Below are 23,094 nucleotides of genomic sequence, written 5' to 3'. Positions count from 1 at the left end.
ACTCATGAAGTTTTCTTATGAAAACTAACAAAGAAAATTTATATATATAGCACTATTCCACACATTTTTCTCATTTCTTTTAGAAAAAAACATTTATTTTGTAATTTGCAGAATGTGCCACAATTCAAACTGCTGCTTTGTTTAGTCTCCTTTAGCAATGCCTGCTTTTGATTAGATGGAAAGAGGGGATGTCCATTAGGACAGGAAAGCATGTTCAGCTGATGCATTCAGTTTATGCCATTATAGACAAACTTTTAAGATACTACTGCTAGGTGACAAGTGTCTACAAACAGGGACAGACCAGACAGAAGCTACTGAACAGGTTGACTAGGCTGCTATCTCTGAATTTATAAAGAGGGGCAAAAAAACAAAACAAAACAAAAAAACAACAACAACAAAAAAAACAAAAAAACAAAAAAAAGAAACAAAATGGCATCACTTTTTAAGCCTTTTTTTTATTTTTATTTTTTTTTATTTTTATTTTTTTTTTTTGAGACAGAGTCTTGCTCTGTCACCCAAGCTGGAGTGCACTGGCCAGATCTCAGCTCACTGCAAGCTCCGCCTCCCGGGTTCACGCCATTCTCCTGCCTCAGCCTCCCGAGTAGCTGGGACTACAGGCGCCCGCCTCCTCGCCCGGCTAGTTTTTTTTTTTTTTTTTTTTGTATTTTTTAGTAGAGACGGGGTTTCACCGTGTTAGCCAGGATGGTCTCGATCTCCTGACCTTGTGATCCGCCCGCCTCGGCCTCCCAAAGTGCTGGGATTACAGGCTTGAGCCACCGCGCCCGGCCAAGCCTTTTTAAGTTGAGAGGTGATGGACAGCACACTTGGAACTTTATTTAGAAGCTCTCTCCTGCTACAATTTAGGTCATGTTAAATTAGGACACAAAGCAATACACATTTTATTGAGAGGGGAATTGGGGACTATCTTGGTAACCTGCATAGCATTTTACATTTGTTGAAAACCCTTTTATTTTCTTAGTGTCTGGGCAGCTGTATCATCACCGTACAGTTGAAGACATTAAGTCCACAACTGGTCCACGGCCATCCAACATGTAGTTTAGCTCTGGTCTCTTGAACTCAGGGTTATTTACATTTTACTTAGCTGTTTTAGCTTATTATTACAAGAATTAAATAATATAAAATAACTATCCATACTGCAGACCTTTTAAGACCCATCAATCATGTAACTCTGATTCCAAAATTCAGTGAGATTTACACAAAAGAATAATCAAATGCAATTCATATACCTGAGTAGTCCTAAATGGATTATCCCTTAAATTTGAAGGGCTTTGTAAGGGTGACTGGTCTGAAGCACCAATAACATTGAATCCTTTTTTCTTTTCCCTCAGGCACGCTTGTTGATGTCTTCTTATTCTTTCCATTTGCTCTTCCACCGTCATCCTAGGTCGAGTACTTTCAGCCAAACACAGCTGTTCCACTGCACTTCTTGGTCTTTCCTTCAATGTAAAAATGAACTATCAATACATAGATGAAAACTTTTGAAAAGTATGATGGAATAAAAAATTTTGTAAAGTGCATTTATTTATTTTGTTTTCAAAATCACAAGAGGAGGTTTTGAGTGTCATTTCGGTATCTCCAGAAAGGCACATGAAATTGCTACTTGATCCTTAACTGGTAATTGGTGAGGTATGGTCAATGACAGAAAGAAAAAGAGAGAAGATATTATAAGGGAGGAGAGACAAAAGAGGACCAAAAAGTTTTGTTTCTTTTTTTGTCTTAAAAAAAAAAAGTATATGGGCCAGGAGCGGTGGCTCACACCTGTAATCCCAGCACTTTGGGAGCCTGAGGTGGGTGGATTGCTTTAGCCCAGGAGTTTGAGACCAGCCTGGGCAATATGGTGAAAATCCATCTCTACCAAAAATACAAAAATTAGCCAGGCAGGTGTGGTGGTATACGCCTATAGTCCTAGCTACTTGGGAGGCTGATGTAGAAGGATGGTTTGAGCCCAGGAGGTGGAGGTTGCAGTGAGCTGAGATCGTGCTATTGCACTCCAGAATGGGCGACAGAACCAGACCCCATCTCAAACCAACCAACCAACCCCCATAATTCAGTTCCAGAAAATCTGGGTAAAACAAAAAACACCACCACCCCCACCATAAAAGGGCACGGCAGGCTGGGTACAGTGGCTCATGCCTATAATCCCAGCACTTTGGGAGGCTGAGGCAGGTGGATCACTTGAGGTCAGGAGTTCAAGACCAGCCTGGCCAACATGGCGAAAACCCATCTCTACAAAAGTACAAAAAAAATTAGCCAGGTATGGTGGCTCATGCCAGTAGTCCCAGCTACTCAGGAGGCTGAGGTGGGAGAATCACTTGAACTGGGAGGCAGAGGTTGCAGTGAACTGAGAGATTGTGCCAGCCTGGGCAATGAGTGAGAGTCTGTCTCATAAAGAAAAAAAAAAAAATAGAAAGAATATGGTAGCTCTGGAGTAAGCCAGTCCCATGACCCTGAAACAGAAAGCTGCATAAAACTCAAACGAGGAGAAAACCAGGGGCACGTGTCTAAATATTACAGATTTCTTTTATTTTGATGAAAATGTAATGTTTTAAGTTATACATTTACCGTGAAAAGACAAATAGAGCAAACACCCCTAGATATTTTCTTTCTCATCAGTAATAAAACCATGAAAACACTTATTTTCTATAAATCAGTCATATTTGAAAACGCTTAATGAAGTATACATATACATACATACATACATATATATACACACACACATATATATACACACACACATATATATACACACATATACATACAGTTGTTCCTTGAACAACACAAGATTGAGCTGCAGAAGTCCATTTATATGAGGATTGTTTTTAATAAAGGTTACACCAAGTGTGCCTGCCTCTCCTACTTCTACCTCTTTTGCCTCTGCCACTCCTGAGACAGTAAGAACAACTCCATTGCTGGGCATGGTGGCTCACACCTGTAATCCCAGCACTTTCGGAGGCTGAGGCGGGCGGATCATCACGAGGTCAGGAGTTAGAGACCAGCCTGGCCAACATGGTGAAACCCTTCGTCCACTAAAAATATAGAAATTAGCCGGGTGTGATGGCGGGCACCTGTAGTTCCAGCTATTCGGGAGGCTGAGGCAAGAGAATCATTTGAATCCGGGAGGCAGAGGTTGCAGTAAGCCGAGATTGCACCACTGCACTCCAGCCTGGGTGACAGGGAGACACTCGGTCTCCAGAAAAAAAAAAAAAAAAAAAAGAAAACCCCCCCAAAAAAACAACTTCCTCTTCTTCCACCCAGTCAATGTGAAGATGATGAGGATGAAAATCTTTATGATGAACTCTTTCCACTTAATAAATGGTAAAATATATTTTCCCTTCCTTGTGATTTTATTTATTTATTTTTTGAGACAGGCTATCGCTCTGTTGCCCAGGTTGGGGTGCAGTGGGGCGATCATGGCTCACCTTACCCTCCCATGCTCAAATCTCTTGAGCAGGTGAGACCATAGGTACTGGCCACTACGCCTGGCTAATTTTTTTTGGTAAGTTTTGTAGAGATGGGGTCTCCTTATGTTGCTCAGGCTAGTCTTGAATTCCTGGGCTCAAGCAATCCTCCAGACCTGGCCTCCCAAAGTGCTGGAATTATAGGTATGAGCTACTATGACTGGCCTAAACCTGCTAGTATCTTTCTGCTTGATTTTATATTTGTGTTTTTGTTTTTTTGAGACAGAGTTTCACACTCTCTTGCCCAGGCTGGAGTGCAGTGGTGCAATCTTGACTCAATGCGATCTCTGCCTCCTGGGTTCAACTGATACTCTCCTGAGTAGCTGAGACTACAGGCGCCTGCCACCACACTTACCTAATTTTTGGATTTTTAGTAGAGACAGGGTTTTACCATGTCGGCCAGGCTGGTCTTGAACTCCTGACTTCAAATGATCTGCCTGCCTGCCTAGGCCTCTCAAAGTGCTGGGATTACAGGTGTGAGCTATAGCACCTGGCCTCTGCTTGATTTTAAAATGCACTCTTTGTAGTCCTTTTTCTGTAGACTTGTTATTTTAGCTTTACCATTTCCAATGAAATCTTCCAATCTGTAAAAAATGCCTAACTCTCTGAACAAACAATAGTATTTCAGAATCATGACCATTAATGTTAATGCTGATACATTATCTTTATTCCATGATAATGATTTCTATGGATCTTTATAATTTCGTACTAACTGAAAACATTACATTTCTTATATATCAATGCAGCCGAGTTTTTTGGCATATACTTTGTAGCTGTGCTTTAATATCTTTGAAGAATAGCTAGCCCAGGCAAGAGTGAGACCCCGTCACTACTAATAAAAAAGAAAAAAAAAAATGAGCCAAGTATGGTGGTACATGCTTATTGTCCCAGCTAGCCAGGAGGCTGGGGTGAGAGGATCCCTTGAGTCCAGGAGTTGGAGGCTGCAGTGAGCTATGATCATGCCGCTGCACTTCAGCCCAGGAGACAAAGTGAAACCCTATCCATTAAAAAAAAAAAAAAAAGACTAGCCATATATCTTATATCTAGTACCTTTCAGTCTTGTCTTATAGCTTCAAATTATCTCATACCAAATAGGTAGAGTATTTACAAAGATAAAAAGTGGAAGTATTTTTGCAGCCCGAACTTCTAGAGAATACTTAAAGAAAAGGAGTTAAGTATTCTCAGCATTTTCCAAAGAACCAACAAGACTGGTTTAGAGTTCGAATTAAATGAATCTCAGATGAAAATGTAAAATATAGGATTTATTTTCCAGTCCCAACTCACATTTCTCAGAGTAACCAGAGGATTGGCAAACTCTAAAGCTATTAATACCATAGCTAAAAGGCCCTGCAACCTCATGATAGCTAGAAAATTCGTTAACTTTTGGATGGCCACAGGACATATCTATACCTCTCATCGAGAAAATTCTTAGAGGCATCGAGGAGTGTAGTACAGTGATTAGAGAACAGATTCCACAAATCGTGGACTACGACTATGACTCCACGTCTAGGCTGATCAAAAGAAACTTAAATTAGGTATTGACTAGGTCTGTCCTCTGATGTGCTAATTCTTTAAACGAAATTTTAAGAATAAGATTACTAAGTTTTTCTTCGAGTATGCAAAAATAAATTTGATAAGACACTGAAAATGAAAACATGTAAGAAAGCAATAAATAGGTCTGAGAATCTTTCTAGACATTAATTTCCAGTTAAATACCGTTCTTAGATCCATCATCTTCTTAGTTTTCCTCAAGGTTACATATGAAGCTATTGTTGAAGATTCGGGTGTTGGTGATTTTGTTCTCGGAGGGACTACTCCAACAGGAAAGTGGGAACCTAAAAATTAAAACAGCAGTAAGTTCTACAAAACATCTTTTTTCCAGCATTGCTTTCTTTTAACTTACTTAATTTCTCACACTTTTTCTTTTTTTTTTTTTTTTGAGGCAGAGTCTCACTCTGTCGCCGGGGCTGGAGTGCAGTGGCCGGATCTCAGCTCACTGCAAGCTCCGCCTCCCGGGTTTACGCCCTTCTCCTGCCTCAGCCTCCCGAGTAGCTGGGACTACAGGCGCCCGCCACTTCGCCCGGCTAGTTTTTTTGTATTTTTAGTAGAGACGGGGTTTCACCGTGTTAGCCAGGATGGTCTCGATCTCCTGACCTCGTGATCCGCCCGTCTCGGCCTCCCAAAGTGCTGGGATTACAGGCTTGAGCCACCGCGCCCGGCCATCTCACACTTTTTCAAATCAGAAAGCAAATTTATTTAAAAAGAGTCAGGCTGGGTGTGGTGACTCACGCCTGTAATCCCAGCACTTCGGGAGGCTGAGGCAGGCGGATCACTGGAAGCCAGGTGTTCGAGACCAGCTTAGCCAACATGGTGAAATGCTGTCTCTACTATAAAAAATACAAAAATTAGCCAGGCATGGTGTCAGGTGCCTGTAATCCCAGCAACTCAGGAGGCTGAGGCAGGAGAACTGCTTGAACCCAGGAGGTGCAGGTTGCAGTGAGCTGAGATCGTGTCCTTGCACTCCAGCCTGGGTGACAGAGAGGACTCTGCCTCATAAATAAATAAATAAATAAATAAATAAATAAATAAATAAAAAGAGTCAAAGTCAGTCAATGATACCACCAGATAAATTTAGGGTTACATTTAAAAATAAAATTTTGTTCATGGCTGTAATCCTAGCATTTTGGGAGGCTGAGGCGGGAGGATCACTTGAGCTCAGGATTTTCAGATCAGCCTGGGTAATATAGTGAGACCCTGCCTCCACAAAAATTGAAAAGAAAAAAAAAAAATTAGGTGGGTGTGGAGGTGCACACCTATAGTCCCAGCTACTCAGGAGGCTGAGGTGAGAGGATCAGCAGTGAGCTGAGATTGCAACATTGCACTCCAGCCTGGGCAACAAAGCAAGTGAGAACTTGTCTCCTTAAAACAAAAACAAAGAAAAAAGATAAGAAAAAATTGTACAGATTAACTGATGACATTTTTAAGAACATTAATTATAAAATGCCCTCTTTTGGTCAGGTGCCATGGCTCATTGCCTATAATCCTAGCACTTTGGGAGGCTGAGATGTGAGGATCACTTCAGGCCAGGAGTTTGAGACCAGCCTGCTCAACAAAGACCCATCTCTATTACACACACACACACACACAAAAGCCTTCTTTGTCATACTGATACATCTCTATCATCATCCTAACATGTTAGTTCAACTTAAATGTCCTTAATTTCTGCTTGGCTTTTAAAAAATCATACAATATTGCCTCAAAGCATCCACAAACAATGTTAACAATAGCTAACTATAGGTGATCATTTTCACTTTCTCTTCTGTATTTTTTTTTTTTTTTTTGAGATGGAGTCTTGCTCTGTCGCCCAGGCTGGAGTGCAAATGGCACGATCTCGGCTCACTGCAACCTCTGCCTACTGGGCTCAAGTGATCCTCCCACCTCAGCCTCCTGAGTAGGAGGGACTACTGGCATGCACTACCACGCCTGGTTAATTTATTTTTTTGTAGAGACAGGATCTTGCCACGTTGCCCAGGCTGGTCTCGAACTCCTGGGCTCAAGCAATCCTCCTGCCTCGGCTTCCCAAAGTGCTGGGATTACAAGCATGTGCCGCTAGGCCCAGCCAGTCTTTTTTATTTTTTTATTTTTTGAGATGGAGTTTCGCTCTTGTTGCCCAGGTTGGAGTGCAATGGCACGATCTCGGCTCACTGTAATTTCTGCTTCCTGTGTTCAAGCGATTCTCCTGCCTCAGCCTCCTGAGTAACTAGGATTAACAGGCATACGCCACCACGCCTGGCTAATTTTGTCTTTTTAGTAGAGACAGGGTTTCACCATGTTGGTCAGGCTGGTCTGGAACTCCTGACCTCAGGTGATCTGCCGTCTTGGCCTCCCAAAGTGTTGGGATTACAGGTGGAAGCCACTGCGCCTTGCCTTGGCCAATCTTTTTAAGTGAAGCATTCAGTCCAATTATATTTGTTGTAATTGCCAATGTATTTAGATTTATTTATAACAATGTATTTTTTTGCTTTGCATTTTCTCCAGTTTCTTTTCTTTTTTGGATTATCTTTCTCTCCTTCGAGAGTCTTGCTGTGTTGTTCAGGCTGAAGTGTAAGTGGTACGATCGCAGCTCTCTGCAGCCTCGACAATTTCTTTTATCCTATACCCTAGCATGCATACTTAAACTTAAGAAAGTCTAAAGTTGGCCGGGCGCGGTGGCTCAAGCCTGTAATCCCAGCACTTTGGGAGGCCGAGTCGGGCGGATCACGAGGTCAGGAGATCGAGACCATCCTGGCTAACACGGTGAAACCCCGTCTCTACTAAAAACTACAAAAAACTAGCCGGGCGACGTGGCGGCGCCTGTAGTCCCAGCTACCCGGGAGGCTGAGACAGGAGAATGGCGTGAACCCAGGAGGCGGAGCTTGCAGTGAGCTGAGATCCGGCCACAGCACTCCAGCCTGGGTGACAGAGCGAGACTCCGTCTCAAAAAAAAAAAAAAAAAAAAAAAGAAAGTCTAAAGTTAATCAAGATCATTACCATGATTCAGAACAAAACAAAGATGTTAAAGCATATTAATATTAATAAACTTCCTCCTCATTTATATGCTATTGTTGTCAAATAGCTGTATGATTAAAAAAAAGCCAGATACATTTTTACTTCATAAAATAGAGAGGGGTCTGGTTATGTTGCCCAGGCTGGTCTTGAACTCCTGGGATCAAGCAATCCATCTGCTTTGCCCTCCCAAAGTGCTGAGATTACAGGTATGAGCCATTGCTCCAGGTATGAGCCATCGCTCCCAGCCCCTTTAAAGTCTTTGTTGTGGCCAGGTGTGGTGGCTCATGCCTGTAATCCCAACACTCTAGGAGGCTGAGGAAGGCAGACTGCTTGAGCCTAGGAGTTTGAGACAAGCCTGGGCAACACGGTGAAACCCTGTCTCTACAATAAATACAAAAATTAGCCAGGTGTGGTGGTACACGTGTGTAGTCTCAGCTACTTGGCAGGCTGAGGAGGAAGGAGGCTACAGTGAGCCATGATCGCACCACTGTACTCCAGCCTGGGCCGACAGTGAGATCCTGTCTCAAAAAAAAAAAAGAAAAGAAAAGAAAAAAAAGACTTTGAATAAGGAGACAGGATTAGGATGACAAAGAAAAGGTGTATAAATATTAAATTTTCAAGATGCCAGTATTTTTAAATTAAAAAATGACATTAGATAACCTAGAAAAATATTCCAACTATGAAAAAAGCTATTACTTTTCATAGAATTACTACCACTTCGGTGTTCTTTTTTTCTTTTTTTTTTTTTTTTGAGACGGAGTCATTGTCCAGGCTGGAGTGCAGTGGCACGATCTTGACTCACTGCAACCTCCACCTCCTGGTTCAAGCGGTTCTCCTGCCCCAGCCTCCTGAGTAGCTGGGATTACAAGTGCCTGCCACCACACCTGGCTAATTTTTGTATTTTTAGTAAAGACGGGGTTTCGCCATGTTGGCCATGCTGGTCTTGAACTCCTGACCTTGTGATCCGCCCGCCTTGGCCTCCCAAAATGCTGGGATTATGGGCGTGAGCCACTGCGCCTGGCTTCACTTAGGTGTTTTTCAAACTTTACTGAGTAAAGTTTGTAGCAGACTACAAAAATCAGTCCAGTGGATTATGATAAGCATTCATTTTTCTAAACAGTTTTACATTTTGTCACACTTGCGTTATCTCTGCATAAATACATACACACTCTTTTTGGTGAATCCTTTAAAAGTGGCAGATGCTTTTGTCCTAAGTGTTTCAGAATTCACATACTACATTCTACTACATAACGACAATATCACGATCACACTACTAGCTAATATCTAGAACATGTTTAAATTTCCATAATTGTCCTACTTTAGATATTCTTCTTTTAAACCATGGTCCAATCAAGTTTCAAACACTGCGATGTATCTATCCGTTATTTTTGTGTGTGTGTGATGGAGTCTCACTCTGTCACCCAGGCTGGAGTGCAATGGCATGATCTTGGCTCACTGCAACCTCCGCCTCCCAGGTTAAAGTGATTCTCCTGCCTCAGCCTCCTGAGTAGCTGGGACTACAGGTGTGTGTCACCCACGTGCAGCTAATTTTTTGTATTTTTAGTTGAGACAGGGTTTCTTTTATTTATTTATTTTTTTTTGAGGCGGAGTCTTACTCTGTTGCCCAGGCCGGAGTGCAGTAGCATGATCTCTGCTCACTGCAACCTCTGCCTCCCTGGTTCAAGTGATTCTCCTGCCTCAGCCTCCTGAGTAGCTGGGATTACAGGCACATGTAACCACACCCAGCTAATTTTCTATTTTTAGTAGAGATGGGGTTTCATCATGTTGGTCAGGCTGGTCTTGAACTCCTGACCTCATGATCCGCCCACCTTGGCCTCTCAAAGTGCTGGGATTATAGGCACGAGCCACCATGCCCAGCCAAACTTTTGTACTTTTAGTAGAGATGGGGTTTCACCATGTTGGCCAGACTGGCAGAGTTTCCATTTCCTGGGAGAGTTTTTTTTTTTTTTTTTCTGTTTCTGGTTGTTGTTGCTGTTGTTGTTGACCTCCTGACCTCAGGTGACCCGCCTGCCTCGGCCTCCCAAAGTGCTGGGACTACAGGCATGAGTCACCACACCCAGTCTATCTATCTTTTTAATCTAGGATAGTTCTCTCTCTACTCTTTTCTTTATGCAATTACCTTCTAGAAAAATGACCAGCATTAAGAACAAAATCAGAGTATACTTTACAGAAATATTATTTTAGAATTTACTTTGTAGAAATTGTGTAAAAATTTACAATTCTACAAATTTGTAGAAATTGTGTAAAAATTGTGTAAAAATTTTGTGTAAGGCCATCAATGCCTTATGCATAATTTTAAACACACACACACAGAAAAGACCCTGTCCAGGTGTGCTGGCATATTCTTGTAATCCTGAGGTGGAAGGACTGGTTGATCCCCAGAGTTCAAGACCAGCTCGGACAACACAGCAACACCTTGTCTCTACAAATACTTAAAAAATTAGTTGCGTATGGTGGTGTGTGCCTGTGGTCCCAGCTACTTGGAAGGCTGAAGTGGGAGGATCACCGAGTCTGGGAGGTCGAGGTTACAGTGAGCCATGTTTGCTGCAGTACAGCAGCTCAGGTGACAGAGCGAGGAGACCCAATCACAAACAACAACAACAACAAGAACCACCACCACCACAACCAGAAACAGAAAACATCAACATCACCAGAAACAGAAAACAACAACAACAACAACAACAAAACTCTCCCAAGAAATGGAAAACTTTAAAGTTTGGCATAAACTCATTTCTCAGTAAAACCTAATCTGATGTGATGTCTTTTATTTTTATTTATTTGAGACAAAGTCTCGCTCTGTTGTCCAGGCCAGAGTGCAGTGGTGCGATCTCGGCTCACTGCAGCCTCCACTTCCTGGGTTCCAGCGATTCTCCTGTCTCAGCCCCCTGGGTAGCTGGGATTACAGGCACCTGCCACCACGCCCAGCTAATGCTTTTATTTTTAGCATTTATTTATGCCACTTGGAATGACTATTGTAGAAATAGTGTTTAAAAAAAGGGTGCTGCCTCATACCTAGCTGAGATGACATATATCATTTATGGGCCATTTTATCTTTCAATATCTGAAAATTTCTTAATTTAGAAACTCATCAGAGTCCAAAGGTTTCAGATAAAGGGTTGGACTCATATATGAGTCAACATGTAAATGGAATTTACTGCTATTTTAGCAGCAAATTGTCTTCAGAAACAAAAAACAAGAGGTATAACATATTACAAATGCTGACCTTTAACAACTGAAGTTTCTATCTCTGAAACAGGTTCTGATTTTTCTTCTCCATTAGATTCATCAACTTCTGCCACTGTTGTTAACTCTGGTTCACTCTTGTAGAGTCTATAATCTGGACCCTTGAAAGGAAGAAATGTAATTACTCCAAAAAGCCGCTAACAGTTCCTTTTAAAATGTTTACTGCTAAAGACACAAATCAAACTCTAAAAGTTAGTAGCCCTAGTGAGCCATTTGGGATATAACACAAATAATACCTACGTCACAACTACATGGAAAGAAGAAATTTGAGAAATTTTAAAGTGGCAAAACTTTGTTTTAATATTAAGAATATTTCTGGCTGGGCACAGTGGCTCACACCTGTAATCCCAGCACTTTGGGAGGCCAAGGTGGGGGTATCACCTGAGGCCAGGAATTTGAGACCAGCCCAGTCAACATGGTGAAACCCTGTCTCTACCAAAAATACAAAAATTAGCTGGGCATGGTGGTGTGTGCCTATAATCCCAGCCATTCTGAAGGCTGAGGCAGGAAAATCACTTGAACCCAGGAGGTGGAGCTTGCAGTGAGCCGAGATTGCTCCACAGCACTCCAGCCTGGGCAAGAGTTAAGACCCTGTCTCAAAACAAAACAAAACAAAACAAAACAAAACAAAACAAAACAAAACAAAAAAGAGTATTTCTGTTTCTCTTAGGAACAAAGTCACATTTTTATCATGGAATAATTGAGGGCTAAAAATAACTATATTAATTCAATACATTTTTTTTTTTTTTTTTTGAGACGGAGTCTCGCTCTGTCGCCCGGGCTGGAGTGCAGTGGCCGGATCTCAGCTCACTGCAAGCTCCGCCTCCCGGGTTCACGCCATTCTCCTGCCTCAGCCTCCCAAGTAGCTGGGACCACAGGCGCCCGCCACCTCGCCCGGCTAGTTTTTTGTATTTTGTAGTAGAGACGGGGTTTCACCGTGTTAGCCAGGATGGTCTCGATCTCCTGACCTCGTGATCCGCCCGCCTCGGCCTCCCAAAGTGCTGGGATTACAGGCTTGAGCCACCGCGCCCGACCAATTCAATACATTTTCATTCACAAGGTGGTATAAGTGAGGCTCATCCCAGCACTAAAATTCCTGTCATAGACATTTTGTTGTTCTCAAATTAGCTCAATTCTTATTTCCTTATTCTCTTTGCTTATTATATCCTACATTATTTGCTTAACCCTAAACGTATTTCCCATTCTTAGGGGTGACTTCTCTCCTTGGCAACATCCACATCTTTGAGTAGTTTTTCTAGACCAAAATGCCCACATCCCAGCCCCTTTACCATTCCTAGTAACGGTCTTTTCCTTATCCCTTCCTTCTGATCTGAAGGTATAATTTTGCCTCCAATATCCTGAAATGGTATATCTAAAATATGGCTGCTTCATCATGGCCAAAGATACCACTTTATGAAAATATGAAAAATGCTATGAAATTATAAAATATTAAAATTATAAAAATATTAAAAATGAGAATAGCAAAACCAAAACAGGAAAGACACAAATGATGAAGTTACATATAAATCAAAAACTGCTGGCTAAAAATGAGGTTATAAAGGTTATAATAAAAAACGTTTGAATGGAAAATAAATTAATTTTCAAAAATGAGAGGACAGGTATGATTGATTATTCTGTGGCTATTTCAGCCACTTACACAGTGAGATCCATTTCTTGGATATCCTTGAACTTGATACATCTTCTTTTCTTCAGGCAGATGAACTGGGCCCCTGCTATAACAGAGCAAGGAGCTGCTATCACTGGGCAGAGGGGGGATTATGGGAGGCTGCTCTGTAAAGTCATAGGACCGAGGAAGTGGAGGACGAGGTGGGACTACTTCCTCTTCCTAAAGATTGTAGAACAGTCACCTTATTTAGATAAGCAGATTGAATTAAACATATCTAAATTCTTTGCAATGGTATATTAACTTAAATTTACTTTAAGATACTAAAAGGGACACTGCCAAGCCAAAAGTCTAATAATGAAAAGTAAAATCAAAAATTTTTATCATAGCCAATAATTGGAATTTAACATGTAATTACATCTGATTCTTTCCTGTAACATATAGGTTAGCTTCACACTGAAGCTCAACATTGAAAGAGATTACTATTTAAAACTACTGGGTTTCATTTTAAAACTAGAAGGAAAGAACTGATTTTAAAATCCTATTCCTATATATTCACCATTTATCTATTTATTTATTTGGTAGAGATGGGGTCTCGCTATATTGCAGTGATTTGATCATATATAGCTCATTGCACCCTTGAACTCCTGGGCTCAAGGAACCCTCCTAGCTCAGCTTCCCAAGTAGCTGGGACCAACAGGCACACCATGTCTGGCTAATTTTTTAATGTTTTATAGAGACGGGGGTCTTGCTATGTTTACCAGGCTGGTCTCAAACTCCTGGACTCAAGACATCCTCCTGCCTTGGCCTCCTAAGGTGCTGGGATTACAGGCATGAACCACTGTATCTGGCCCCCCAGTTTTTAAGAGAGGAAAAAAAAAGTTATCTCTTTGACTGGCTTTTATACAAAATTCAAAATAATAGACTCTTTTGGTTAGGTTGACAGTATCTCTTTGTAGTTATAATTTCTTTATGCTATGCATGACACACAGCCAACTTATCTATCAATCATCCTATAAATTTTACATAGTATAAGAAACAATGTTAAGTATTCAAACATTACTTAGATTAGAAAAAGTATGACAATGTTAAAATTCTAACATAGATAAAAAGCAGAGATTCCATTTTTTTGCATTAAAAAGGGAAGAAAAATTATGTATTAGAAGCACCAAATTACTGATTCAATAAAATTTCAAGATTAAAACAATATCTGTTCAATATATTTAAAAAATATTTTTGTTATTAAGATTAGACAATTACTTCTAGTTCATGTCTTAAGCATTAAAAGTAATTTATAATTAGAAAAACAATCCAAACTTACCTCACTTTTGTACTTAACTGTTGAGAAAGGCTTTGATCCTACCATACCTAGAAATATTAGAAAACGTAACTATATTAAACATATCTTTCTAATACTATAGAAGAAAGAACAATTTCTTTTGCTGTTTTGAAATGAAGTCTTGTCCTGTTGCCCAAGTTAGAGCGTAGTGGCGTGATCTTGGCTCACTGCAACCTCCGCCTCCTAGGTTCAAGCAATTCTTGTGCCTCAGCCTCTTGTAGCTGGGACTACAGGTGTGCACCACCACGCCCAACTAATTTTTTTATTTTTAGTAGAGATGGGGTTTCACCATGTTGGTCAGGCTGGTCTTGAACTCCTGACCTTAAGTGATTCACCTGCCTCGGCCTCTGAAAGTGCTGGGATTACAGGCATGAGCCACCACGCCCAGCCAAAAAAAGAACAACTTCATTTCATGTATTTTATTTTTTTTAATTTATTTTTATTCTTATTTATTTATTTATTTATTTGAGACAGAGTCTTGTTCTGTCGCCCAGGCTAGAGTGCAGTGGCAAGATCTCGGCTCACTGCAACCTCTGCCTGACAGGTTCAAGTGGTTCTTGTGTCTCAGCCTCCCGAGTAGCTGGGACTATAGGTGCACGCCACCATGCCTGGCTAATTTTTGTATTTTTAGTAGAGATGGGGTTTCACCACATTGACCAGGCTGGTCTTGAACTCTTGACCTCATGATCCACCTGTCTCTGCCTCCCAAAGTACTGGGATTAGAGGCGTGAGCCACCACACCAGGCCTTTTTTTTTTAAATTGTTTTTCACTCTGTTGCCCAGGTTGGAGTGCAGTGGCATGACCTCAGCTTACTGCAACCTCCACTTCCCAGGTTCAAGTGATTCTCCTGTCTCAGCCTTCCAAGTAGCTGGGGCAACAGGTGTGTACCACCACATCTGGCCAATTTTTTTTTTTTTTTTTTTTTTAGTAGAGTCAGGGTTTTGTCATGTTGGCCAGGCTGGTCTTGAACTCCTGACCTCAAGTGATCCACCTGCCTCGGCCTCCCAAAGTGCTGGGATTACAGGCATGAGCCATTGCGCCTGGCCCATTTCACATATTTTAAATGAAGTCTTCAGTTTCTAATCATTCACTTATTGTTTTCAGAATTGGAAACCAATTACATTAAGAAAGCAACAAATATTTAAACAAAAGTATGGGCAAGTGGGTTTTCTCAGACATTACTGGTATTAACATAATTTAATCCTTCAGGAGGGCAATTTGGCTGCAGCTATCAAAATGGAAAATGTGCGCTTATTTCTCACCTTTTGAAATCTATTAAGCACTAACATAGGTGTTTAGTTGTATATATTAATAATGTTCATTACGGCATGGCTTATGACAGCAAAAATAAAAAACTCTGAAAACAACATACATTATCCATCAATATGGAAATGGATAAATAAATTACAGTTCCCTTATACAATGGATTCTTATATTATACTGTATCGTTATGGAGAAAAAAGCAAATTATTGAAAAACGGATATAGGAAGATCCCAGTTCTTGTGGGGATAAAACTTCTAAAGTGTAAACATTGTGGGTATTAATAATTATACACACAAGACAGTAATTAGTTTTGTTTAGGTGTGGTTGATAGAGCTTTCGCTTTTTACTTTATAAATCTGTGCTCTGATAAGAGTGCCTGTTCAGAAAAATGCATTAAAATAACAAAAGAAACTGAATTATATGTATCATTCCATTTAGACATTCAGTCATGTGCCACATACCAATGTTTTGGTCAGCAACAGACTACATATACGACAGTGGTCCCATATGATTATAATGCAACTGAGAAATATCTCTTTTTTTTTTTTTTTTTTTTTTGAGACAGTCTCCCTCTGTTGCCCATGCTGGAATAAAGTGGCATGATCTTGGCTCACTGCAACCTCCACCTCCCGGGTTCAAGTGATTCTCCTATCTAAGCTTTCTGAGTATTTGGGACTATAGACATGCGCCACCATGCCTGGCTAATTTTTTTTGTATTTTTAGTAGAGACAGGGTCTCACCATGTTGGCCAAGCTGGTCTTGAACTCCTGACCTCAGGTGATCTGCCCACCTCAGCCTCCCAAAATGATGGCATTACAGGCATGAGCCACTGCACCCAGTCAGAGGTGAGAAATATCTATTGCCTAGTTGTTGCCCTCATGTCATAGTATAACACATTACCTTTCCTGTTTGGATATACAAATAACATTGTGTTACAACTGTCTACAGTATTCAGCACAGTCACATGCTGTGCAGGTTTGCAACCTGGGAGCAATAAGCTATATCACATAGCCTAGGTGCATAGTAGGCCATACAACTAGGTTTGTTTCAGTACACTCTGATTGCACAACACAATCACTTAATAATGCATTTCTCAGAACCTAATCTGTCACCAACTGACGCATGACTGTAACACTGTGGTCAGTCACAAAATAAAATGCAAACCTAATTTACCTATTTCTGTAGTACCTCTTTGCTGCTTGTGTTTACTCAGCCCTTCCATGACATCTTGAATTCGCCAAAGTTCTTTCTGAATCTGTGCACGCTGAATTCCTGCTGATTCCGTCTATCAGTAAAAATGGATAGACCATATATAAGAAAAAAAATCATTTACTGAAGTTAAATGATTATATATTAATTATATAAATTCTATTTTAAAAATGCAAATTGCAGTGAATTAAGTGTTATGAATATTTAATATGATTGATGTGACTCTCCCAATTTTGCAATTCCAGTGGCAAATATAAAAGACTGAGCAGAGAAAGAAAAATATTTAATTTTCATACTTAAATACACTATTTTAAATCTTTCCAATAAGCTTTGTCTTGCATTATTTACGATCCCAGGAAGGCATCTTGATTAAAAGGGACCAAAAATGGAAAATAAAAACAGAGAGAATGGAAACAGAGCAGAAACAAACCCCAAAAGAAAAAATAATTTCTGGGAGGGGGAGACATGGCGGGGCATTGGGGAACGGGTGAGAAATGGAAGGTATACTAACTTCCTAGGTTCTAGAACATAAAAACAACAACAAAGGGACAACTAACAAAACATATCAAGATGAGTTTTGACTGACAGAGTTTAAATGTATTTGTTTTTTTTGAGACGGAGTCTTGCTCTGTCGCCCAGGCTGGAGTGCAGTGGCAAGCTCTCAGTTCACTGCAGCCTCTGCCTCCTGGGCGCAAGTGATTCTGCTGCCTCAGCCTCCTGAGTAGCTGCGATTAGAGGCGAATGCCATAATTTTTGTATTTTTGTGCAATGGCACAATCTCAGTTCACTGCAACCTCCACCTCCCGGGCTCAAGTGATTGCCCCACCTCAGTCTCCTGAGTAGCTGGGATTACAGACATGCGCCACCACACCCGGCTAATTTTGTATTTTTAGTAGAGACGGGGTTTCACCATGTTGGCCAGGCTGGTCTCGAACTCCTGACCTCAGGTGATCTGCTCACCTCGGCCTCCCAAAGTGCTGGGATTACAGGCATGAACTACCACACCCGGCCAATTTTCTTTCAATATTCCATATCATGCCCTCAGGTTAAATACAGTAACTAACTGAAAACAAAATAAGATTACATTGGTTTTCTCTGAGATTCTGTTAGAATTCTATGACTCTTATTCATAAATTGGGTAATAATAACACCATTCTGGATAATAATAAACACTATTCTAGGAATTTAACTTTATTTTTAAAAATAGGCAATGACATACAAAAACTGTCACATTGCCTAGAACAGTATTTTTTCACTGAGTATCAGTTATTAATGAGTATAGATACTAGGATATAATCAGTATTGCATCAATATGCTATAAAAGTCCTCTAAGGGGTAGAAATATGTTTTCAGCCAGGCACAGTGGCTCACATCTATAATCCCAGCACTTTGGGAGGTTGAGGTGGGCGGATTGCTTGAGCTCGGGAGTCCAAGACCTCCCTGGGCAACACAGAAAAACCCCATCTCTACCAAAAATACAAAAATTTAGCTGGGCGGGGTGGTGTACGTCTGTCGTCCCAGCTACTTGGGAGGCTGAGGTGAGAGAATCACTTGAGCCTGGGGGAAGAGGTTGCAATGAGCTAAGATTGTGCCACTGTCCTCCAGCCTAGGTGACAGAGCGAGACTCTGTCACAGGGGGGAAAAAAAGAAATATGTTTTCAAAGTCTTCCAAGCACTTGGGAGTTGATCAAAAGATTAAAAAAATTAAAAGAAAATGAAAAAGAAAAAACTCAAGCAAAAAATTCTATAAGCCTAAAGACTATGGACTAATGCTGCTTCAAAAAGGCACTACATAACCTAAGTTACCTAGTTTTCCAAGCTACAGCCTGGAAGCATCAAAAAGCAAAAAAAAAGAAAGTACCCACATAAGAGCCAAACACAACGACAGCCCAGAGATGTCAATACTGACACAGAGGATGGGAAGATCACTATAAATAACAAATCCTTGCACATCTATATACAACATGTATTACTTTTATAAAATTTAAAAGATATATGATCATTGCAACCTCTGCCTCCCGGGTTCAAGTAATCCTGCCTCAGCCTCCCAAGTAGCTAGAATTACAGGTGTGTGACACCATGCCCAGCTATTTTTTTTTGTATTTTAGTAGAGATGAGGTTTAGTCATGTTGGCCAGGCTGGTCTCGAACTCCTGACCTCAAGTGATCTGTCTGACTTGGACTCCCAAAGTGCTGGGATTTCAGGCATACACCACTGTGCCTGGCCAACTTTGAACTATTTTTCAAACACTTGTTAGTAATTTGAGTTTTCGTATGATTAGTTACTCATGTTCTTTGTATCTTTTTCTAATGGACTATTTCTCCAAATCAAAAAAAAAAAAAAAAAAAAACTTCCTTGCAAATCGAGATGGTTATCCCTTGTTGAATTTCTTTCTTTTTTTTTTTTTTTTGAGACGGAGTCTGGCTCTGTCACCCAGGCTGAAGTGCAGTGGCCGGATCTCAGCTCACTGCAAGCTCCGCCTCCCGGGTTTACGCCATTCTCCCGCCTCAGCCTTCCTAGTAGCTGGGACTACAGGCGCCCCCACCTCGCCCGGCTAGATTTTTGTATTTTTTTAGTAGAGACGGGGTTTCACCGTGTTAGCCAGGATGGTCTTGATCTCCTGACCTCGTGATCCGCCCGTCTCGGCCTCCCAAAGTGCTGGGATTACAGACTTGAGCCACCGCGCCCGGCCCCCTTGTTGAATTTCTTAGGTCAAACATACATCCTCCCAGTAGGTCATCTTTTTACTTTGTCTATGTTGCCTTCATTGAGGGTAAATCTTTAACTTTGATAAAGCCAAATGTTGTTCAACAATTCCCTCTCTTTCTCTCTCTGCTTTGTGGATATTCATGGTCTGCTGTTAAACTCTCTATTCTGTTCCATTGGTCTATTTTTTTCCTGTACCATGTTTAACACTATAGTTTTGCATTATGTTTCCTTATTTATTTAACAAACACTTATATAGTGTGCTTTATATGCCTGGTTTCATTCTACATGCTGCAAAAATATAAACATATTTATCCTCATAATAACCTGGTAGGAGTAGGTACTAGTTTATTTTATAGTTGCGGAAACTGAGACCCAGAGTTGTTATGTAACTGGTCTAAGGCTGTATATGCAATGTCACCATTCATAGAGTATGACTTTTAGTTCTTTTATTTTTTTTTAATTTCTTTTTTTTTTTTTTTTTTGAGACGGAGTCTCGCTCTGTCGCCCAGGCTGGAGTGCAGTCATGGGATCTCAGCTCACTGCAACCTCCCCCTCCTGGGTTCAAGTGATTCTCCTGCCTCAGCCTCTCAAGTAGCTGGGATTACAGATGCCTGCCACTACACCTAATTTTTGTATTTATAGTAGAGACAAGGTTTCGCCATGTTGGCCAGGCTGGTCTCGAACTCCTGACCTCAGGTGATCCACCTACCTCAGCCTCCGAAAGTGCTGGGACTATAGGTGTGAGCCACCATGCCCGGCCAAGTATTATTATTTCTATTTCATAGATAAGAAAACTAACCCTTGGAACTAGGTGTCAGATCTATTTGCTTATTAACTAGATTCTTTTTTTTTTTTTTTTTTTTTTTTTTTTTGAGACGGAGTCTTGCTCTGTCGCCCAGGCTGGAGTGCAGTGGCCAGATCTCAGCTCACTGCAAGCTCCGCCTCCCGGGTTCACGCCATTCTCCTGCCTCAGCCTCCCGAGTAGCTGGGACCACAGGCGCCCGCCACCTCGCCCGGCTAATTTTTTGTATTTTTAGTAGAGACGGGGTTTCACCGTGTTAGCCAGGATGGTCTCGATCTCCTGACCTCGTGATCCGCCCGTCTCGGCCTCCCAAAGTGCTGGGATTACAGGCTTGAGCCACCGCGCCCGGCCTAACTAGATTCTTTATAGCAAATGGTGCTGTATCTTCCCCTATTCTAATAATATGTCAGTGAAGTCAACAGGCCAAATGTAATTTCACAAAATGAGAGACATTTAATATAGAAAGGATTAGAATAATTTTATTAAAAGGATGAAATAATGGCTAGGCGCAGTGGCTCAAGCCTGTAATCCCAGCACTTTGGGAGGCCGAGGCAGGTGGATCACCTGAGGTCCGGAGTTTGAGACCAGCCTGACCAACATAGAGAAACCCCATCTCTACTAAAAAAAAAGAAATACAAAATTAGCTGGGCTTGGTGGTACATGCCTGTGATCCCAGCTACTTGGGAGGCTGAGGTAGGAGAATCGCTTGAACCCGGGAGGCAGAGGTTGCAGTGAGCCGAGATCGCGCCACTGCTCTCCAGCCTGGGCAACAAGAGCAAAACTCCGTCTCAAAAAACAAAAACAAAAACAAAAACAAAAACATATATATATAAACAAAATATTCATTATTTGATAAATCCATATAATTCAACATCTCAATACCAAGTGACACAGATGGACTTGTAAAAGGATATGAAACCATGTTTTTAGGAACTGCAGAGCTGAGACTGCTAGGAGCACAGAGCACTCCAGGGCTCATCATGTGCCCAACAGAACAAAGAACTCTTAAACAAGTGGGGATGGTCTACTTTGTGAGATAGTAAGATTCCTGTCATTAAAAGTATTCAAATCTAGGTCTCAGGTAGCCAATAATGTAAAAACTGTTAAGGGTATGCATAAATCTAACAAGGTGGATTGTACAGTACCAGTAAAAACAGTTAAAACAATATAAAGAATATTATATTTCTGTACCTGAACTTCACCAAGGTGATCTAGCTGCTCTTGCATCTGGTTCCTGGTAACAGTTACATCGTATTCTAACTTATCATATTCTCTCCATGCTCGTTCCAATTCCTAAAACCAAAAAGTGTTAATTACTTTAACAGGGAAAATGTGCTTTTACGGTGTTATCACTCCAATTGTAACTTTCTAGATTTTAGAAAGTTGCATAGTTTTTTACTTAGCAAAACAGGAATTTTTATAACCATTTTTGTCCCTTTTTAAAACTCAATTCACCAAAAATTTACTAAGCAACCTAAGTATTATTGTGCTGCTGTTTATTTCCTAAAATGCAGAAGTGGCATAAATAAAACATTTTCTTATCTGTCTTCATTAAAAGTTCTCCATCAATGAAAATACTTTGTATTTTAGCATACTGGAATTTCAATAACATCAGAGGCTTGACATGACTTTACTTACAATAAGCTTATAGTAATACAGTAAAACAAATGAATTTAGCTAGCTATTTAAACAATTCAGTGAATCTCATTTGTGAAGACTCAATACAGACACTATTATCCATCTGTACTTTTCTCCTTTGGAAAAAAATCACCCCCAAACCATAATATCACAGAGAAGACTTTGATGTTTGGTCTTTAACAGCTTGTCATTTGTTGAATATAGAATAATTCTAGAGGTGCTTAAAAATACATCATCTGCCGGGGGCAGTGGCTCACATCTGTAACCTCAGCACTTTGGGAGGCTGACGGAGGCAGATCACTTGAGCTCAGTAGTTCGAGAACACCCTGGCCAACATGGTGAAACCCTGTCTCTACTGAAAACACAAAAATTAGCTGGGCCCAATGACTTGTGCTTGTGGTCCTAGCTACTTGGGAGGCTGAGGAGGGAGAATCGCTTGAACCCAGGAAGCAGAGGTTGCAGTGAGCCGAGATTGCGCCTTGGGAGGCTGAGGCGGGCAGATCATGAGGTCAGGAGTTTGAAACCACCTGACCAACATAATGAAACTCTGTCTCTACTAAAAATACAAAAAAAAATTAGCCTGTAATCCCAGCTGCTTGGGAGGCTGAGGCAGGAGAACTGTTTGAACATGGGAGGCGGAGGTTGTAGTGAGCTGAGATGGCGCCATTGCACTCCACCCTGGGTGACAGTGCGAGACTCTGACTGAATAAATAAATAAATAAAGTAAAAGGGGAAAAAAAGAGCTATTTTATTTTGTATATTCTGTAACTAGCTTAAAATAACTTTAGGAAATTTAAGTGATTGGCTGGGTGCGGCAGCTCCTACATGTAATCCCAGCACTTTGGGAGATTGAGGCAGGTGGATCACTTGAGCCCAGGAGTTTGAGACCAGCCTGGGCAACATAGAGAGACCCCATCTCTACGAAAAAATACAAAAATTTTCCAGGTGTGGTGGTGCTTGCCTGTGGTCCCAGCTACCTGGGGTAGGCCTGAGGTGGGAGGATCGCTTGAGCCCAGGAGGCCGAGGTTGCAGTAAGCCAAAATTGTGCCACTGCACTCCAGCCTAGGTGACAGATGAAGACCACGTCTCCAAAAAGAAAAGAAAAGAAAAGAAAAAAAAAATGAAGCTATCTTGCCAGTCGTTTTTTTAAAATTAAAAAAAAATCTTAGGCAAAGAAAAATTATTCAAAATGTACTGGGAAAACAGATGTGTGCCAC

General features: G+C 41.0%; 1 protein-coding gene across 3 annotated transcripts in view; it reads right to left on the bottom strand.

Moving 5' to 3' along the window:
* The window catches only part of PLEKHA5 (pleckstrin homology domain containing A5), a 254,613-nt gene that overhangs the window by 15,965 nt on the left and 215,554 nt on the right, over positions 1-23,094 (bottom strand). The window contains exons 20-26 of one of the 3 annotated variants that reach the window (XM_030939462.1): positions 21,431-21,532; positions 16,693-16,804; positions 14,237-14,283; positions 12,949-13,137; positions 11,272-11,392; positions 5,196-5,314; positions 1,248-1,457 (exon numbers count right to left, since the gene is read on the bottom strand). In XM_030939462.1, coding sequence (XP_030795322.1) covers positions 1,248-1,457; positions 5,196-5,314; positions 11,272-11,392; positions 12,949-13,137; positions 14,237-14,283; positions 16,693-16,804; positions 21,431-21,532 — 900 coding nt within the window. The remainder of the gene's footprint in view (positions 1-1,247; positions 1,458-5,195; positions 5,315-11,271; positions 11,393-12,948; positions 13,138-14,236; positions 14,284-16,692; positions 16,805-21,430; positions 21,533-23,094) is intronic. The other 2 variants (XM_030939458.1, XM_030939459.1) reach the window with 2 other exon arrangements.

Source organism: Rhinopithecus roxellana, chromosome 10 (assembly GCF_007565055.1).
Source record: "Rhinopithecus roxellana isolate Shanxi Qingling chromosome 10, ASM756505v1, whole genome shotgun sequence".
NCBI classification, from domain to species: domain Eukaryota; kingdom Metazoa; phylum Chordata; class Mammalia; order Primates; family Cercopithecidae; genus Rhinopithecus; species Rhinopithecus roxellana.
This window is presented reverse-complemented; position numbering and strand designations above follow the sequence as displayed.